The sequence below is a fragment of the Gouania willdenowi genome, chromosome 17 (assembly GCF_900634775.1).
Source record: "Gouania willdenowi chromosome 17, fGouWil2.1, whole genome shotgun sequence".
Taxonomy (NCBI): Eukaryota; Metazoa; Chordata; class Actinopteri; order Blenniiformes; family Gobiesocidae; genus Gouania; species Gouania willdenowi.
This window is the reverse complement of record NC_041060.1, coordinates 13,270,481-13,291,022: the sequence shown is the minus strand read 5'-3', so window position 1 is coordinate 13,291,022 and position 20,542 is coordinate 13,270,481. Positions and strand designations below refer to the sequence as shown.

Genomic DNA, 20,542 nt, shown 5'->3' with positions numbered 1-20,542 from the left:
CTACAGCACTCATACATATTGTGTGTACCATGTGTGAACAGATAATGATAAATCTTTCAAAGCACTCTTAAACACGTGACATTTAACAGCGCCTTGTTTGCGAGGATGATCCAACACAGGTGGAGCCGCCCCCTTCAGGTGGAGGATTATTACAAACTCTTGTCCTTCTCTTCAGTCCAGATGTGCAGGTTGACCAGGCAGCCCAACAGGACCAAGACCCATCAGTCTTAGCACCTATCACAGGGATTTTTATACGGAATTAGTCAACTACAGCTAAAGTACACATTACTTAGAGTCATCCAACTGTAAACATCTTGAACTGTTACCATGGTTATATGGTTTAATTAGCTACTTAAAAGTTTAAGAACAATATGTTAAACAAGAGCAGTCAGGGAGCAAACCTCTGCCAAATACCAAATATCCTCTTTACCAGATATTGGCAGTTATCTGGATCAGTGATCCTGATGATGGCACCATGATCATTCACACTTTAAAGACTGGGAGTAAATTTCTATCCCCTTTAATGCCATACAGTACGCCTTTTTTTTTAAAAAAACGTAACATTATGTAAAAAATATGTAACATTAGGTGGAAAAGTGGTGGAAAGTGTTTAAAAGTGTAGAAAGGGCATTGAAATTAGATAGAGAAGTGCCAGAAATGGGAGTAATGTAACAAAAAGGCATTAAAAGGAGCAAAAATATGGCAAGAAAAAGTGATGAAAATAGGTTAAAAAAAACATGTTTGGTGTAGTTGCAGAAAAAGGGTAAAAATAAGCAAAAATGGGCTCAAATGGTTTGTTTCTTAGTTTCTTGAAGGCATTTGGTGACCCCCTCCCAATGTCTCGCGACCCCGTGGTTGAGAACCTCTGCCATAGAGGTGTTAGTCAAAGCAATTTTCATGAATAGCAATATTATTTATTTATTTTTAATTTGTATAGGTAAAGGTATTTTGGTGGAATTGTCTGGGTGATGTGCCAAATGGGACAGAATTTTTTATTTTGCCGACTTTAATGTTCTTAATGTTAATGTTCTGTTGAATGTTTTCTGTTGCACTTTTTGATCATGTCAAGCACATTGAGTTGCCCTGTGTATGAAATGAACTATACAAATGAATTTGCCTTGCCTTGCCTTGCCTTGCATTTGTAGCTTGGAGTATTCCTTTAAGAGGCTTCATGTCTCAGTTCTAGCCATTTCTGAGTGACTTGTATATAATGCATGGGGCTTGTCTCACCTGGCCTGAACGTCTCCTCGCAGGCCTCTCCCCAGTACCCTGACTTACAGATGCAGCTACAGGAGGTTCCTGAGAGGACAGGGATTCCATTGTGTTGGCACGGAGCGCAGCGACAGGAGTCAAACTGCTGCATATATTCATCCACGGCCCGTTCTAAGTTGGCTATTCTCACACCAACATGATCAGAAGCCGTGCTGAAGCGTATGAGTTCATAAATTGGCATGATCTAGGTTTAGAAAACAGGAAGAATTAAAATATAAGATAAGGATCTTTTTAGGAAACGCTCATGAAAGCATTGAAGGGCACTTCAACCTCATGTTCTATAAGAGCTGGATTGTACTGCAGAGATGCTCCCCATTTTCTGTGTGTGTTAAGATCAGCATCGGTTAACAGAGCTGTACTGCTGGTACCCGTAACTCCTCCTTTTACCAGAATCAACTTGTCCATAATCATAGATGAACTTGATTCCTTTCCTGCATTTCAGAGACAATAAAATCAACAACAGAACCCATTTGTATCAAGCATCAAGTGAATCTGTCTTAAACGTGATATAGGATGCATTGGGTTCTCACCTCCTGAAGTTGTTGTTGGTAGTTCACAATGGTTTGCTTTTAGTTTAAAATCTACTGATCCAGTAGTTTTAATGGGAACACTCAAACCAATAGATCCCCCAATGCAGCCACCAATTTTTTCAGACTCCACCCCTGTAAAAGTCAGGAATAAACAGCATTAAACAAACATTATTTCATGAAACTCTCTTGAATTAACAAGAGCTTACTTGATTCTGCCATGGCTGTTTTGTTGACAACTGCAATATATTCAAGGGTTCCGCCCATGGTTCCTTCTGTGACATAGTGGGTGCCAAATGTGTTGAGGAACTTGGAGTACATCCCAAAGTTGTAGAGTTCTGGAAGCTCCATGAGAGACATATAAAAATCTTCATGAAGCATCAGGTTGTTACTTCTCAGCTTGAAGCGCGCCGTTTGCACTTTTGACGAGAGCCGAATAAACCCAAGGTCCTAAAGAGAAAAAAGAAGGAATAATTTAATTTTAATAGTATAAAAGCAAAGTAAATGAATTGTATCTTAAAACTAAAAAAAAAAATAAAATCTTTACCAAAGTTCAAAGATTAGTTTAAAAAACTGCAGCATCTATAGTACATTGAACCCATGGCTCAGCTGGTAATTGCCTACAATACAATAGGTTCACAATATGATTTGATTGGTGATAATAGACTCACAATAACGGTACAAAACAATATTTTTGGAAAGGAAAAAAGGACCAAAAAATTGGAGTTGGAAAAAGAACCAGGCTTATAATTGACTTTAACGATACATCTTGTAACATTTAAACATCATGATATCTTGTCACACAACATATCGTCCCAACTTTACTGCTGATCTAATCTATCTGGCAAATTCACAAGAATAATTTAAAGCAGAACTAAGTCATTTTTTCACCTTAATAAATCCTTCTCATAGTCCCTGTGAGGGTAATACAAGTGTTTATGGGATTTCATCCCCATTGCTGTCTCTGGCCAGAAAACAGCACTTGCAACTTTCCTGCGTCCGACCCGGTGGCAAGACGTACTGCTTTACGGAAGCCCAATACAAACTAATGCTAGTTTATCGCACGGTTGTCTACAAATTCACTTTTCTCAAACTTATATCATGGCGGAGCCAGCATAAAAAGGCTGAGGAGACCTTTATCCAAGCAACTCCATGCAGTGACAGCTCAGCAGCAACAGGCGTGCACACACTCGCAACCCAGCGCTCCATCAGGCAGCACACACACAAATATCTATCTATCTATCTATCTATCTATCTATCTATCTATCTATCTATCTATCTATCTATCTATCTATCTATCTATCTATCTGGGGCAGGCGGCGGGGTTGTGGAGTTTTTATGACAGTGACAGAACCACAGGGGACCTTTAGGTGTAGCTCTAAGCGCAAGTTACTTAGTTCTGCTTTAAGATTAAACACCTTAAGGTGCAGATGGATTATGTCTCTAAATGATGCTTGTCTCTCAACAATAATTGAGCACATGTTCCCCCAGAGAGGAAATCAAGTACAAACAAAGTAAAATGCCTGACAAAATGTACCTGGCTTTTGTATTGAGTTAGGTTCGTGAAGAATTCGGATTCTTCACTGGCACTTATTCCTGCTTCCACATGATAAACACCAACTGTAAATCCCCCAGAAGAAGATGACATGGTTTTTCTTGCATTCAGCATGCTGGCCATGTCCTCATAATACTCATGAGAGCCTTCCGATTGAGCTTGAGCCTGTAACAGATCTATTGTTACACTTCTATTCCAAGCCCCCTTTTTCTTTTTTGAAGGCGTTCAGAAACAATAAACAATACATTCCAACAATTTATTACCACAAACTGGTACGTATGGTAGTTGTAAGGTTTCCTGTAATTTTTCTCCTCGTCATTGTATTGTAGACTCTCACAGAATGCTTCGTAAATGTACTTCCTCCATTCACCGTTGTAGACATATTCACACTCTCCTCCAAAGTATTTTGGATCAAGTACGTGACTGACAAAGTCTCCAGTCAAGATGTTGTAACTGAAAAAAGGTGGATAATTACTTTTAGTATTAATACATATTAATAAAGAACTGTAAAGGGATGTACTGGAGTAATAAAGCATTTTTTGTTCCTAATAAAAAACAACTTTTACAAAGATTGATACTATCTTTTAATGATGAACCAAACCGTATTCAGTTGTAAATTTGTTTCCCTGTTATCTGTATATCTGTAAATATATGGTGTCAAAATCTTTTTTAGTTTAGAGGCCAGATACGGACCACTTTGATCTCAAGGGGGCCTCAAATTTTAGGCAGGAAAACAACCAAATTCAACATTATATATAATTCAACACTATAAATATACGTCTCAGTTTCAATTTCCTTGAGTTTGTGACCAATTTTTTTTTCAATTTGGGAACATTTTGTGGAATAATTTTAATAAAATTGCACGATTTTGGAAGAGATAAAGATTTCTTTTTCAACAATTTGCAATTAAAAATGACCGCCATCATGTGATAAAAGAATGGGAAAACTGACAGTTTTGACACCAAAAACAACAAAAATACACAAGAAAGGAGAAAAGTATGTACAATTTTACCCAGAAACAAACATAAACGTGATGACATCAAAAATTGAAAATGAAGAAAAATATATTAAATTGACGAACCACAAATAAAAACACATAAAATATGAAAGTAAAAAAACAAAATAATAAAAGAAAAAAATTGACATAATTCTGATAAAAACACACAAAATGACAATAAAAACAAACAAAACAACAAAAAAACTCATAAAATTCCTTTGCAAATATTGTGGATATTCATTGAATTTATATATTTGGAAGGGCTGAAATATCTACAACTGATTTACTTGGTATTTTTACACAAAGATTCATGTTTTCTGTAATTTTGAATTTTATCCTGTGGGCCGAATTGGATGCTCCAAAGGGCTGTATTTGGCCCCCGGGCCTTGAGTTTGACACTTGCTGAGGAGGTTTACCCCTGAGTTCCACGTTCAGCACCAGGGATTGGCATCAGGGTGGAACATTTGTCATCCCTCTCATTCAAACTGTCACATCCGTCCTCATCAGAATTATCATCGCAGTCTGAATTACCATTGCAGCGCAGAGACTGAGGGATGCAGCGTCCTGAAAAGTCACACAGACATGAGACGGACGGTACACACTGATCAAATACTGTTAATGACCTTTTAAAATGTGACATGTCTTTAAACATAATACATGATACATTTATGTCATTCTCAGTTTAAATGATTTTTATCGTCTAATAAAAAGGAATACTTGCCTGTTTCTTTGCAGGTGAAACTATTTCCACAGTAATCATCAACCAGACACTGGGAAGTGGCTTCTGGGCATGACTGCTTTTCCCACAGTGTCTCAAGACATATTATACCACCAAACTGGGAGGGTTTCTCCAGGTATCGAAACCGATACTGAGACAGATTTGGAAATTCATTTAGATTATTTTTTATCCTAAAAATGTGTTAAAATGTGAGGTCATTAAAAAAAAAAAAAAAATGCTGATTTATTAGCAGTTATGTAAAACTGTGTACAGAAACCGGAGGTTATTTTACCATAAACCTGCCATCATCATTGCTGTATAGACAGACATGGCACAACTTCACTATTCCATTACAGTTAGTTCCTAATCTATTGCATTTTTAAAAGACAGACTTAAGACAGACTTATGGCAACTTTATAGGAAAAATATAATATCACCTTTTTGTCTGTACATGAGGTACATGGTGTCCATGATGACCAGCTTCCAACCCGACAGTTAATGGGAATGGGTTTGTTTACAGCTCGTATCTTCCTTTTCAAAGCCACACTATCAGAAAAAACATTTTTGTCAACACCGTTTCACATGAAATGTCCAATGTCGCCCAGATTCATTATAACACAGCTAACAACAAGATGTTACCCAAAGTATAAGTGATAAGTAGTAAAATGGAAAATACTGCACCTGTATTCTCTATTTTTCCAAGGCCATCTTGACGCATTGACGCTTGTGTTTAAATCAGTAAGCTGATGCAGTGTGCATAAAGCCAGAATTAAATGAACAAGTGTCTGCATTGTAAGAATTAGGAGCTGATCCTAGACATCGAAAAACACATTGGACTTCTTCTACAGAACTGTGAATGATTGACAATGAGTCAACACGAAACTTTCCAAAGGGGGCGAAAGTTTTTGTTTATGTTTGTTTTAATGATCGATATCACCATTTATTGGATATATATTATTGTTTAACAAAATGTGCAAAACCCATTCGCACAAATGTTTCTATAGTGCTGCAGTAAGTAAAAAAAAAGAAAGAAAAACATGATGATAGTAATAGTCAGAGTTAGTTTGAATCCTAACAAATAATTAGACTATCTTTTAAAGCTATTAATTTATGCCAAAAAGACAAAATTGTCAAGAAGTTAATATGTTGAAGTTGTGGTCCCCTTGGGCTACTGCAGTGTTTTTCAAACTTGGGGTCGTGACCCCATGTGGGGTCACCTGATAGTAGTAATTAGTCCAAAAAAAAAAAAAAAAAGTAAAAAAAAAAAAAACAACTTAAAATTAAATTTTTTGAATTCTTCTTCTTCTTCAAATGAACACATCACACACAATAAATATCAAACAACTGTTTCCTGTATTCAGACTCTCAAATAAAAATATCTGAGGTGGTGCATCTTGTCACTCTGTGCACTAATCCTGGCTACTCTATTTGTAAAACGCTTTAATAAACATAATCAAAAAATTATTTGAGAAAAAAAAAAATGTCTCTGGGGTCGCCGGACATTTGTGATATCAAATTGGGGTCACGGCCCGAAAAAAGGTTAGGAACATCTGGGCTACTGTTTGTAGGCTGTGCATATCTAGTTATTTATCAAAGTTTAACAATGTTTACAAACTGTACATATTACAAAAAGAAAAATGTACTTTAATTTGTTGTTTTTTTCCCCCACTTTAAAACTATTGAAAGCTGACCATGGCAAAAAATAAAAAATAAATTACATCTGACTTAGATGCCTTACTTTTGTTATAAATGTATAAAGTCAAGCTCCTGTTGCATCTGGTGGTGTGGATGGTGATGACAAAAAAGGTGGTGTAGAAGGAATCTTCCGGACAACTGAATTGCAAATATTATGACATTTATTGTACAATCAGAGTCCAAGTTGTTGTTAATTTTGTTTTTTACTGGTTTGTAACATATATTGTGTACAGCTGTTCTACTGCTATTAGTACCTCTGCAAGACTTTGTATCTTGTTGTTCAATTTTTTAAAAAAAAGAGAGAGAGAGAGAGAGAGAGAGAGAGAGAGAGAGAGAGAGAGAGAGAGAGAGAGGAATTGGAAAGATAGAAATCAGGACTAATTTCCTGTCACATTCACTAAAACTAAAATGCTTTGTTAAATTTAAACTGTTGCAAATAATGAATGAACAAAGCATGAAAATGTCTGTTCCTGGGGGGGAAAATATCCCAATAATTGTTTTGTTATTTATGTACTATAATTTAAGTTTAATGCTCAAATTAATTTTAAACGTTGTATATTGAATAATAATTTCATATCATTAACTTAAAAAAAAAAAAAAAAAGAAATATTTTGATTTAGGTAAAAGGATCCGGATTAACGACCTTCCTTTTAACTCACTTTTGATTGGTCAATTAAATCGCGTCATCACGCAGGCTACGTAAGCAGCACAGGTGTGTCCGCTCTACCTCCTTTGTGATTGGCCAAACCGTTAGCTGGGCGTTACCTGAGGGAACAGGTAACAGTGATCCTCAACGTGGAGTCCAGACGTGCACTTATCTCTGGAAATGCGGTTAATGTACTGAAAGGACTACAATGGAGGAGGTAATCGATCGTGTATCAATGATTGAATGTTTAATGAATGATTATTTCAGAACCGTAGCGTCATTGCTCTTTTAATCGGTCGCTCTTGACTCGTTTTTGTTACTTCTGTGTATTTTCTTCGGGCTATGTTTATTGCTGATGTGGCTCAGGTGGTGGAACACTTTGTGTATATCTATTCGTGAAATTTGGCGTTTTAATCCCAGGTTATGCACGTCCATGTGCCCAAGTGTCTTCGAGCAAAGCATAAATCAGGCTCGCGCGCATGGAAGGGACGGCAGCTGATGTTTTAGTTTGTGCGCGTGCGTGAAATGACACGACGTTAAACGCTTTGAGGCGAGAATCATCTTATAATTAAAGTCTGCTGAGCAATTAAGTGTCTTTAAAATGGATTACTGCGATGATGTGTTAAATAACTAGTTTTTGCAGTGATGTATTATTACTATTCACATTATTACTGTCATTAAACTATGACTTACATTAACAGTTAAACATGGAAAAATATAGCTTTTCATTAGGGTTGCAAAAGAGCAGAGATTTTCAGTCTTACATGAACTTTAGCATGGGAGTCTTCATGTAAATAATTATTGGACTATCTATTTTTACAATAACTGATGCTTATATTTTAGATATAACTAAAATATGTTTTCCCAACTTTATTTAACATCCCTGTTAAAAGCAAAACATTTGCAACCCCAGTTGAAAGGTTGTGTTTTTATTTGTATTGTTTTAAATGAATGCTAGTATTTTTTTTGGGATATGATACAGTTGTTTGAAAATTAAATTCAATTTCTAGTTAACTATAATAAATAATTCCCCTGAAAAGTTAAGATTTTTGAATATTCCCACAATGCCTGAGCTTAGGTTCCTGGAGAAATGTTGCGCCCCTTTTCAACCTTACCGTTCACTACTGTTCACCCCATCTGCTATAGCACGTGTCATACTCGAGGCCTGGGGGCCAATTCAACCCGCAGGAGAAAGTAGAAATGATAGAAAAAAAAATATGAAGAATCAAAGTGTACGTTACCAACTAATTTCTTTGTTTGTAGATTTTGCAGTGCTGTAAAATACACAAATTCACTGAAACTTTACAATACTTGCTAGTGCTGAGTTTTCTCATAATTATCACATCATGTTTATATTACAAAAATTCCAAAGACTCAAATTATTCCACAAGATTTTCCAAAATTAAATAAAAATTAATCCCAAAATTAAGTAAATCTAAGTGATGATTCTGCTGGGACTGATATCTGTCAGTGCTGGGATATTGTCGGTTCCTTACGTACTAGGGCTGGGTATTGCCAGGTACCTCGCGATACGATATATCACTATAGATATGTGTATTTTTTTCCCACAATAACGATATTATTGCGATACGACAATGGCAATAATCGATATGTCACAATAATTTTCCTCACGATACATTACGATATGTCGCTGAATAAATTCAGAATTTATCTACTGTACTGAATCTATTTCATAGGAATTACAAAACCTTGAACATTGAAATTCCTTGTTTTCCCGCCTGTAATCTGTGGCCCACTTGAAATCAAACTGGTTCGTATTTGGCCCCTTAACCACGAGTTTGACACCCCAGTCCTATAGTATGCAATAAAAAAGAATACATATTCAAAATCAGAATAGCTTTGACTCCCTGAAATAAAACATCTCAGTGAGTAAAACGTATCATTTCATAGTGTGTAGTGTTATTTGTTTGTTTTTCCCCCCAGGAGGCATCAATTAATTTCAAAACACTGAGAGCCAAATTCCAGGAGGAGGCTCTTCATGCTCAGTCCAAATGCTGTCGGCCAACCGTTGCAGAAAAGCCCAAACATCTTCCACCAGCTGCAGGAAGTCTCTACAGCTCTGTGGTTAGCACTAATAACGTTGCTACATCCACAGCTCCCCAAGTTTTCCACAGAGAGGGACTTCAGGCCTCAGGAGGCAAGAGACCAATTTCTTTCCCACCCCAGCCGTCCCACACCCCCTTTTCTCTGTTGTGTAGTGGAGAATGTACAAAAAAGAATCTGCTCAAGGACCGATCCTTGCCTTTGGTGCTCCCTTTTCTGCCTAGAAAAGATCAGAGGATGGATTTGCAGGCCACTGAGGAGCTCACGGTGAAGGATGCTTTGCAACAAACTAGAATCAAGAAGGGTTTGCTGCTTCCATTTAAGTCAACTAAAGCTTTAAAAGTCACTGGGGAGATGGGGGAGGAGGGGGGGTCACACTCTGGTGTGACCATTAGAACTTGTACCACTCTTGGTGATATTTCTTCAGAGGACAAAACAATCCCAGAAGATGGAAATTTGGACCCGCAAACAACTGACAGTGTGCTGTCGAGCCCAGACGTCCCAGTCACAACCCCACCTGCAGAAGCAGTAGTTGAATGTGACAATATAATTATGAGTACTTTGGAGAAGGCCAGGAAGAAGTTCTCATCGCGACAAAAGTTAATCTGTGCGAGACCCAAGAGTTTGCTCTCCCCTGATTATTGTTCCAAAGAAAAGGAGTTCCCTTCACCTCCAAAGACCAGTGACGGTGTTTGGCCTGATCTACCTTTGTCTCCACCTTTGAGCCTACCTCATCTGTCGTGTATTTCAGCCCGACCCTTCTTTAAGGCCAGCACCTCTGCACGCAGTAGGTTTTAGTCATCTATTTGTTTTGAAATATTAAAGTCAAATCCTGTGTTAATCAATCTTCAATATATTTTACCTTTTTTTTTTTAATTTTTTTTTTTTTACTTTTGACCCGAAGAACCATTAGTCAAAGACCTGCTCGCCAAAGACAAACCTGTGCATCCAGCAGTAAAAATATGGACATCATTTGGAGCTCCTAAAAAGAAACCGTTACCTGACCACAGGGCTTTGGGTCCTAAGCCAGCAAAGCCCACCAGACCTCCATCTTTAGATCTCAGTGGTTACCGAGCCCCAAGCAGGAGTGGTATGTACTATTGTTTTAATGACTTCCCCCACGGAGGTGATGTTTTCACTGGTGTTTGTCTGTCAGCAGCATTATGTCAAAAGTACTAAATACATTTTTACACAATTGTCACCAAAAATAGGCCTTTTTCCATGGAAGATTCCATTACATGTTGGAGGGGATCTGGATCACTATAAGGATTTTGGATCAGTTTCATAAATCAAAACATTTCTATCTTATTGGTGAAAGTAATAAAAATCATGTCTTGGTTGGTAATTGACCAATCTTTGTGAAATTTGACTGTTATGTCGGGTTACAGAGGAGGCTGTATTTACTTACTATTTAAATAGTAATCTGCATATTTGGGTATGAAGTAGTGCTGTTGATTGATTCTGGTTCAACTCTCAGAAATGTAGTCAAAAATATTTCAATTGGGCACATTTTGTTGTAAAATGTCAGTGACGACTCTACGGGTTGAAGCCAGGCTATTACAGTGAGAACAAGATCATGTGATGTTTTGGGACCATCTTGCGTCACAAACAATCACTCTTAGCCCCGCCCTTTTTATTAATACTAGCACCTGTGGGCTCTACAATCTGTGGTGCATAGGTAGTGAATAGAAAGGTGTAATGAGTAGCTAGTTAACATACCATAGATTGTTCATTGGAGGTGATATAGTATAGACTGGGTGTGTCTTAACTACACCAGGAGCCCCGCCAAAACAATCAAGCCATTTTCTGAATTTCCCTCCTTGTGGCAGGTCAGGAGAAAGTAGGGGTTTAGTTACTCTTTAAGTAATCACATAAAAGTTGCATGGTGTATGTATGTATATATATATATATATATAAAAATTCCACTCATTGTTTGAAATTTGTAAATTAAGCCTTGGGGAACCAATGTTCGAGACACAGTTGGAGGTTTAGGAGAGCCTGCTGTTTCACAAATTAAAAAGCATATGATTGAGAGGTACCTATGATATGAAGAGGGGGTACACATGATATAACAAAAATGCCAAGGGGGTATACAGGACAAAAGATTGGGAACCACTGCTCTATTTTAACTGCAGTCGTTACTTTTTCTTTCTTTGTAGAGGTGTCACCAAGCCAAGCACCAAGGGAAGAGTCTCAACTCCTTCCTGTCCCCCCTTTTGTGCCTGATGTCCCTGAATTTCCAAACTTTGAAATGGAGTCAGCCGTTAACATCGCTGCACTAGAACTTGACGCCTTAGACTTTGACACCACTGACTTTCCTTCTCCAGTGGATACTGGGCCCTCTAGTGGTGATGGTCCACAGTCTAACATGGCAGTGTGTATTACTGCAGAGCCCAGTGGGATCTCTCAATCCCAAGATCCGAATCAAGCAAATCTTAGAGTATTACCTCTCCATTCAGATAGCTTTCATGAACCAATAAACTTGTCAGACTTCCCAGAGCTTGGCCTGCCTGAGAGGTGGTCACCTACTAAAGAGGCACTTGTAAATTCTTGTCTCTCTCACCCCGATGAGACCCATGCAGCAGCTGCTCCGTGCCAGGCTTTCCTTGACGAGGCAGAGCAGAGTAGCTGCAGCACACAGAGTGATGAGATCCAAAAGCATCCAAGGTGAGCTATGTGCTTCTATATCTGGAATCACAGTATTCCCCCTCATCTTTTATTTGTAGTAACAGTGTCACATTTCATTTGACTCCTCCAGTGTTTATCCACACAACAGATGCTTTGAAACATGTGATAATGTTTACGAGGATGTTGAAAACGTGAACAAAGGCGTCTTCAATCAAAGAACATGTAAACCCCATGGCAGTGTGAAGAGTAAGACGTTAACGTTTTGTCTTTAAGTCACCATACCACGCATATGTGTGATCTGCTCTTTCTAATTTTTTGGTTCATGTTTTTTCAGAAGCATATGCTGTTAACAACACTATGGTAACTCATTTTTCATTCAAATTGAGCGTGTAATTATGGTGCATTTTTTTAAAAAGGGAGCGGTTCACAGTCATGCTGTGCAATGACTAAATGTGTGTGAGCAGTCATCAGTAATCACTTAAAACTCCTGTTTAAATCTAGAAGCAAGATGCTGGTGTCTACAAACGGCCGCGGAATCCATGGTATGTCATTTTTACTCATCATGAAAACAGTTTTATTTATCTATTTAAGAATTTCCCACATTTGTTGGTAATCAAATCTCAGGGGCAGTGTATCAGGAGAACATGCAAGTTCAGGCCACAATCACACCCCCAGGTATGTCTGGTGCACATGGCATTTCCCTTGCTTTTGTGTTTTTATGACTGAATGTCAATTTGTTTCCTAGTAAGGAACATCAAAGCCCCAATACTGCTGACTATAAGGAACAGAAGAAAAGGGAGAAGCAGCGATTGGGGAAGGAAAGGAAGGAGCAAAAGGAGCGAGAGAAGAAGGAGAATGAAATGAAAAAGAAGTTTAAAGTAAAGCAATTTTCTTTTCTTTTTCCCCCTATATTTTAATTTAGAGATGGTTTTTCATTTGGTCTGCTCTAGTTAGGCTCGACAGAATTTTTGATGTTTTGGCTTTATTGTCTGTGAAAAATTCTTACAAGGAGCAGTAGAAAACGGTTTTCCAAGTCTTTGCATAGGCCACGTAACAAAAACAAAATGAAAAAGAGAATACCTTTATTGATCCCCAGAGAGGAAATTCACGTCTTGCAGCAACGCATTTTTATACAGTAAAAAAAATTGCCGAATTAATTTAAATACATGGCAACATAGGATTGTAAGAACTGTAGGACAGATGTACATTAGGGGGGGTGTCATTGTGGTGACAGTTATTGTGTTAAACAAAATATATATATACTGTATATATGTAATATAATATTAGCATCATGATATATTGAAAATGATGTTTTTAAAAGGAAATAGGAAACAGAATATAGTGCACTGTGCAATGTATACATAGAATAAATGCAGTAACAGCAGCTTTAGTGTTTGAGCCACATGTGTCAAACTTAAGGTCCAAAGGGCATAACTGGCCCTTTAGAGCATCAAATTTGGCCGCTTCGAGAAAGTACAAATGATAGAAAAAAAACCTGAAATTATTTGTAAATTACCAACTAATTCAGTTGTATAGATCTCAGCCCCCCCAATACAAAAATCCACAATATTTGCAGAGCTCACTATTCCAGTTCTTATATCACACAACAGCAGTCATTTTTAATCTCATATTGTTGAAAGAACTCTGTTATTCCAAAATCTGGCAAATTTACCTCCAAATATTCCACAAAATTTTCCTAAAAATCAGGAAAATTTAAGAGAAGATCCTGCAGGGCCTGATATACTCACATACGTTATCATTAATATATAATTTATACGTGAAGGTACAAGCCAGGGCATATTATTGTTCAATTTGATCTTTTTCCAGCCAAAAATCTGTGGCCCACTTGAGCTCAAACTTCTCCGTATTTGACCCCTGAACCAAAATGAGTTTGACACCCCTGGTTTGAGCTAATAAAACATGTTGCAGAGATGAAGCATTTTTGAATGTGCCTCATGAATGTTGATCAGGTGTACACCAGTGCTACTGGACCAATGGCATCTTTTTAAAACACCCTTTAGTCACGTCCACTGTATATCTTTTATGAGTAAAGACTAACCCAATGGAGCTCTGCAGGTGACTGGTGAAGAGGAACCGATGTATCATGCTAAAGTCATGGTAGCAAGCAAGGTTCGCAAGCACGACCTGCCTGTGAAGAGTGGGGACACCGTCAGCATCATCCGCACCACCAACTGCCCTAAAGGCAAATGGCTGGCCCGAGATACTGAGCACAAATGTGAGTTTATAGTTCACGTGGAGAATAAAGTGGATCCCTTGTTTTCTTCACTCTGACGTCTCCACCTTTGCTCCCATTGCAGATGGTTATATTTCAGTGATGAATGTGGAGCTTAATATCCAGGAGATGCTGGAGCTTGGTAAAAAAGCTCAAGCTGCAGGACGAGGAGCCAACGCTGAGGGAGATAACATCAGCATAGAGAGCAGGTACATCTTTGGTCTGTTTATTAAAAACATTTGTAGCCTTTCTGCTCGTCACACATTGGATTGTTTTGCAGATCTTCAAGCCACCCAGTTCTCACAAGCAGCTGTGAGTAGAGATTAAATGTTTTGGTGAACTGGGATTATGACATTATGCTGTTGGGATGCAGATGTGAATTATGATTCAAACACATTGAATACAAGTAGAAATATTACAGAGCAACTCAAGAAGCCTTGTGTTTATTATTGCATGAACTAAAAGGGAATTTTAGGTTTGTATAAGTCAAGGATGTCAAACTCATTTTAGTTCAGGGGCCAGATACGAAGTAGTTTGATCTTAAGTAGGCCGCACATTTTAGGCAGGAAAACAAGCTATTTCAACATTAATGTCCCCAAGTTTACACTTTGATACATAAATGATACATACATTATGTAAGGTGCCCAAAATATCCAGGCAATAAGTGACATATTTCGGTTTCCGCAGGATTTTCTCTTAAATTTCATTGATTGTGTTACCAATTTTTATTTAATTTGGGGAAATTATGTGAAATAATTTGAGGAAAATTGAATCTCAAATTGAACAATTTGAGATTTAAAATGACCACATGGGAAAATTACCATCCTCCAAATATTGTTAAGTTTAACTTGTATTTGTGTATTTAAAAGGGCTGAGAGATCTACTACTGAATTATTTGGTAATTTACACAATTCATATTTTTACTTTTTCCTGCGGGCGAAATTGGATGGTCTAAAAGGCCAGATTTGGCCCCCGGGCCTTGAGTTTGACATGTGGTAAAAATGTTTAACCCTCCTATTATCCTTGAACCCATTCAATGTGGGGGGGTCCACCACCAACATCAATCAATATGGTTCTGTGAGGGTCATGAATGTGCACCCCAAATTTGAAAAGATACTTTAACTCTAAAACTGAAAGTTTGTCCTGATGGTGGCGCTAGAGAAAAGGTCAAGCTTTCATTATCAAGGGTTTATCAATGTATTAAACAAACAAACAAAGTACCTGACACAAAAATTTGGTCAATTTTCTCAAAATCATTTTCTGGAGGCGAATATCTTTGGGGTCAGATTGACCCCAAAGGTAAAATGTGTTTTGAGGAGAATGTGAAAGTTAATATACACTAGAACCACTTGAAACTCCTTTTTGAATTTAAAATAAGATTATGTATAATTATGTGTTTTCACACAGTCACGGATGACAGCGAGGAGTGGGCTTGTGAAGATGAGACCATCTCACCATCCATTGAAAGCCAGTAGGATGATTGTTTCCAGATTAATATCACTATTCAACATATTGAGTACATTAAACTAGTTTCTGTGAACACAATTAGATTCATGTGACTAACATAAATATGTATATTTTTTCTATGCTCTATAGTAGCTTTTCTCAGCTGACTACCTCAGTGTCTGAGACCTGTGAGTACCTTTCATATTCAAATATTAGAAAACAGAGGATATCCACTCAGCTGATGTTCTGTATTTGACTGTATGAAAGGCTGTTGTTTTGTTGTTCCTACAGTTAGTACCTTTCCCTTTAATCATTCACCGTCTTGTTTTTGCTTTGACAGCCTGCTCTCATGTCAGTTCCTATCACACACTCAGTGATATCAACCTGGAAGACATGCACACACAGTAGGTCTCGAACACACTCTGGCTTGTTACAACTGCCTGAGTGCCTACCTTTTTTTTTCATTTATTTATTTTTAGATGTACTAATCTTGAGTCATAAAGAAAGCATATGGGAAAGGAGAGAATATTTACAGTAATTGTTATCAGACTTCTCCACAAATACAGAAAAAAATAATGTATTGGACTTGTCTCTTAACTGATGTTCACTAATCGGTCTAGAAACGCTCACATCCTTCACAAATATTTCAGCTTGTAAATTAATTTTTAGCCATTTGTTTAATTACCTAAATTGTCAATTAGCCCAGAATATGGCTACGATTTAAAAACAGATGTGTTTTAATTAACTAACATAAACCAATTTGACTGATTTATTTTTTTTTTCCCCCCCTTCCCAATAATCTGGTGTGACATCTGTGAGGGGAATTCAGTGTCACGGTCGGGAAACGGCTTTGACCCCCTCGCTTGTTGTATGTAGGCTGTCTGAATCACATGGCAATGATTAAAGTCCAAAGCTGCAAAACACAGGCTTACATCACAAAGCAATTATTCAAAGGAATAGTGATCAAGGATTCCAAATTCAATGTCTGTGTTTAAATGTTGTTACATTACAGTAATTTAAAGTGAGCAATATTCAATGGAAAAGGCAAACATGACAGGACAGGTTTATTAAACTCCCTAGTAGTGCACAATTGGAAATGGTTGACCAAATGTAAATAAAATGCAGCTTTAACTGAGATTTTTTTTGTACATCCTGTTGACCTGTTGAAATGTTCTTAAAAGATCTGTGCCTAACAAAATGCATTATTTTGTCCCATATTTGTTTTAACTTTTAAAAATGGGACTACTTTATGGTTTAAAACCTGTATTCTGCCATCTTGAAATAATATGATTGATGACATCACACACCCCCATTTGCCTGTAAACATCTTGTTTTTTTTCGATAAAAATTACAATTTATGCTGCTATTGTTTGGTCAAAATCAGGAAAAGTTAAATATGTTGATGTAACTGTCTTTGGTTTACCGAAAGAGGATAAGAATATTTGTGACCCGAAAAAATAATCTGACCGCAGTGGGCGACAGTTCCCACTCTGTGGTTTGGTAGTAGACAATGAAGCGAAGAAGAAGAGCTCTCCAGTGCGCAGCCGATGCTCTAGTAGCTGAAGTTGGTGAGTAATTACGGACTGTTGATAACACACAACCCCTGAGAATAGAAGTCTTTTTGGGTGGGAGTCCTTCAACAGTCTGTGATTTACTGGGTAAACCAAAGAGAGTTACATCGACATCTTTAACTTTTCCTAGTTTTTTAGAGCAACCAAAAGCAGCACAAGTTGACATTTTCACTGAAAAAGTTGCTTAATGATCTAAAAAGCAGGCTGAATACTTCATTCCAATAGAAAACAATGAGATGTTTACAGGCAAATGTGGGTGTGACATAATTAATCACATGATTTCAAGATGACGGAATACAGGTTTTAAACCCATAAAGTAGTACCAATTTTAAAGTAATAAAACAAATATAGTAGATTGATAAATAGATATCGTTTGCCATTCATACATACACACCATGGGCGCATACAGAATGACATTTTCCACTCAAGGCTTGACTATTAGGCTTAAAAAATAAAAGCATAAAAACACATAACAGTATATACACATTTAAAACTGTGATAAAGTGCTGACACAGGGTTATTGCACTGGGTTTGTAATAAGTTATAGATTATTGTTAGTTTTATTGCAGTTTAAAAGTCTTATAGGGGGATAAACCTGGTGTTCTGGGATCAGGATAGATTGTTTATGTGCACCCCAGGAACTTGGTGCTTTCTACCACCTCCACTACTGTAGTAATGATCAGTGGGGAGTGGCAGGGTGGGCTTCCCACTGAAGTCAACGAGGATTTATTTTGATTTTTTTACATTCAGGAGAAGATTGTTCCTCCCGCACCAGTCAGCCACATGCAGCACATTCTCTCTGCAGGCCCGGTGTCATGTACTGAGTTCACATCGTACTGAGATTGTTTATGCTAAAAAAAAAATCATTCCTTTTTGTTTTCAAAGTGAACGGTCACGTGTTTTATTTGTTTATTGGATTATGTTAGGGTTAGGGTTTTAATCTCAGTACGGAGGTAAACTCAGACCGTGACACCAGTCGTCATTGTTCTGGATCAGGCCCAGCAAGTGCAAAATAATGCATTTTGTTTGGCTTGGCTCTTCTAATAAGGACATTTGAAGGGTTTTAGGCCACATTTGTAAAAACAGTGGAGGATCCTTTTAACACATGTTGAGGTGGGCACGACTGTTTATAACTTTTTCCTCATTTTTCAGAACAAGAAATGACGCCTTACAGAAACTTGCCATATTCTTTCAACACAACAAGAATGAATTAAGTGAGGCTGATGGAGCAACTCCTACCAAGTAAGTGATTGTTTTTTTTTAACTTAAACTCATAAAACTGGAGTATTTGTAAATTTCCCAGTAGTTTAAAAGCTCCTTTTGATGATTAAACATCCGCCCGTTTATGACCTCACGCCTTCTTGTTCTGTTTGAAGTGACGAACCGCAGAGTAAGTTTACAGAGTTGCTTCTTTTTTCTTTCTTTTTTCCACCACTTCACTGTTGTCACCACTTCAGTCACTCACTGATAGTGGTGCTGCTACTTTCATCACTTAAAGGACTCTACACTTAAACACTGGTTGGGTACTTGGGTGAAATGGAAAATCTCTTAAGAGGAACATTTATCTTCTTTAAAAAAAAAAAAATGTCTGGAGACAGGCTGGTGTAGGATGTTTAACACTTTAGTGAGCTTTAGTGACACTTTGAATTGCTTGTGCTGATCCAGGCTTCCTGTGTGCTGTGGAGGAGCATCCCTATCTGTACGTCCTGAGTGCTTCATTTTAATTTTGAATTAGACACCGTTTTATGTTTTGTAATATCAAGAAGTGATTTCTCACTAAGCTTTTGTCCAATAGGGAGCAAGAGGTAGACTTTAAGGACCTGGAGTTCCTTCCTCCACCCCCGCTGTATGCCGACACCACCTGACCAGCTGTAGCTGACATCACCCTGTGAGACATTTGCATCGATGATCAAAGCATCTGGCCTTGAAACTTGTATATTATTCTGCAGAAAATTAAAAAATAATGACATCTGATGTAAATAGACTTTTATTTTATGTTGTTGCAAAATCATGTTTCTCACATTAAGTTGTTGTTTGTCTTATCACTGCACAAAAAGAAGCCCTTTCACTTAAGAAATTGCACTTGTTGGTGTTTGTTTTTTGAATTTGTCACAATCATCTGTTTACTTAATATTCCATCTAATTCTTTGTCAAAAAAAATGTTTAGCTACATACATTCCTTTGTTACATAATAAATGAATAAATAAGTTCTGTTTTATAAGTGATCAATTTTTTAGTTGTTTAGTTTAAAGTCAGTTGTGTGTAATTTTTCAGGCTGAATGTTAAGAGACTTAATTTATTAAAAACAATAAGTAAGAAAAAAAATGATTCTCAAATAAAGAGATTTAAAAAGAAACTTGGTAATAAATTTATAGAACTATGTCATCTGCATGTTTAACTGAATTCTTTTGATGAGTAAATGTAAGGATTCTTTCTCTGACACGATGTCTGCTCATTTTATACTGTCAGCTGGACATACTAACATTACCATCTTCAATTAATTAATAGTTGCCTCATAGTGACCCAAACCTAACCAAAGGCAATGGGTGTAATATTAATACATTTTATTTGTATAGCGCTTTTACAGTGCTCAAAGATGCTTTACAGGGATAAACAATAAGTAAAAATTCAGAGGCATAGACGAGTAAAAACATAATGTAATAAACAATAGACTACAAGATAATATGGCTATATATTAAAAGCAGTCTGGAATAAGTGGGTTTTAAGGTGTTTTTTTGAAGGTGAGACGCTCCGCGCAGTCTGAGATTTTGACAAAAAACCCAAGGCTTAACGGCTATCGAGACTATGCCGTGCTAGATTTGCTTTTAAACGTACATTTTAAAGTTAATGTATCATTTGTTGTGCTTCGAATTTTTATACTAGTGTGGTATAGGCTATTTCAAGTAGAAGCTTTGACATGTTAGTCTTTTATAAAACAATTTGTTATTCTCCCTGTGTTTACATACCTACAATCAAAAATAATTTGGTTGACTGTTTATGTGGCTCTGTAACAGATTGACATTCTGTTCAGGGCGTACATCAGGTGTGATGGCATTGAAAAAAACATGCCAGTGTTTTTCAATGTTGGGGTCATGACCCTATTTGGGGTTTTCTGCAATTTAAATGGGATCCCTTGAAATCTTTAATCTATTAAAAAAGACTGCTTAAAAATATATTAGATTTTAATTTT

General features: G+C 37.2%; 2 protein-coding genes across 3 annotated transcripts; one reads left to right on the top strand and one right to left on the bottom strand.

The window, feature by feature from the left end:
* Positions 1-82: 82 nt before the first annotated feature.
* Positions 83-5,860, bottom strand: c8a (complement component 8, alpha polypeptide). The gene is made up of 11 exons (XM_028472716.1): positions 5,751-5,860; positions 5,507-5,615; positions 5,073-5,220; positions 4,768-4,915; positions 3,618-3,807; positions 3,337-3,519; positions 2,009-2,249; positions 1,803-1,934; positions 1,543-1,703; positions 1,231-1,456; positions 83-234 (listed from the first exon to the last, which is right to left on the bottom strand). The coding sequence occupies exons 1-11, from the start codon at positions 5,858-5,860 to the stop codon at positions 83-85; spliced, it is 1,800 nt and encodes a 599-aa protein (XP_028328517.1).
* A 1,670-nt stretch (positions 5,861-7,530) lies between these two features.
* Positions 7,531-19,409, top strand: LOC114479485 (uncharacterized). Of its 2 annotated transcripts, XM_028473183.1 has the most exons (18): positions 7,531-7,627; positions 9,355-10,261; positions 10,379-10,564; positions 11,634-12,141; positions 12,233-12,348; positions 12,437-12,462; positions 12,604-12,644; positions 12,727-12,777; positions 12,848-12,980; positions 14,179-14,338; positions 14,421-14,544; positions 14,616-14,647; positions 15,743-15,806; positions 15,932-15,969; positions 16,122-16,185; positions 18,505-18,594; positions 19,018-19,051; positions 19,148-19,409. In XM_028473183.1, exons 1-18 carry the CDS (start codon positions 7,619-7,621, stop codon positions 19,166-19,168), a joined length of 2,604 nt encoding a protein of 867 aa, XP_028328984.1. In that variant the 5' UTR covers positions 7,531-7,618; the 3' UTR covers positions 19,169-19,409. The 2 variants fall into 2 exon arrangements, with proteins under 2 accessions (XP_028328984.1, XP_028328983.1); XM_028473182.1 differs by lacking the exon at positions 19,018-19,051 and having other exon boundaries at positions 19,148-19,326.
* The last annotated feature ends 1,133 nt before the right edge of the window (positions 19,410-20,542 follow it).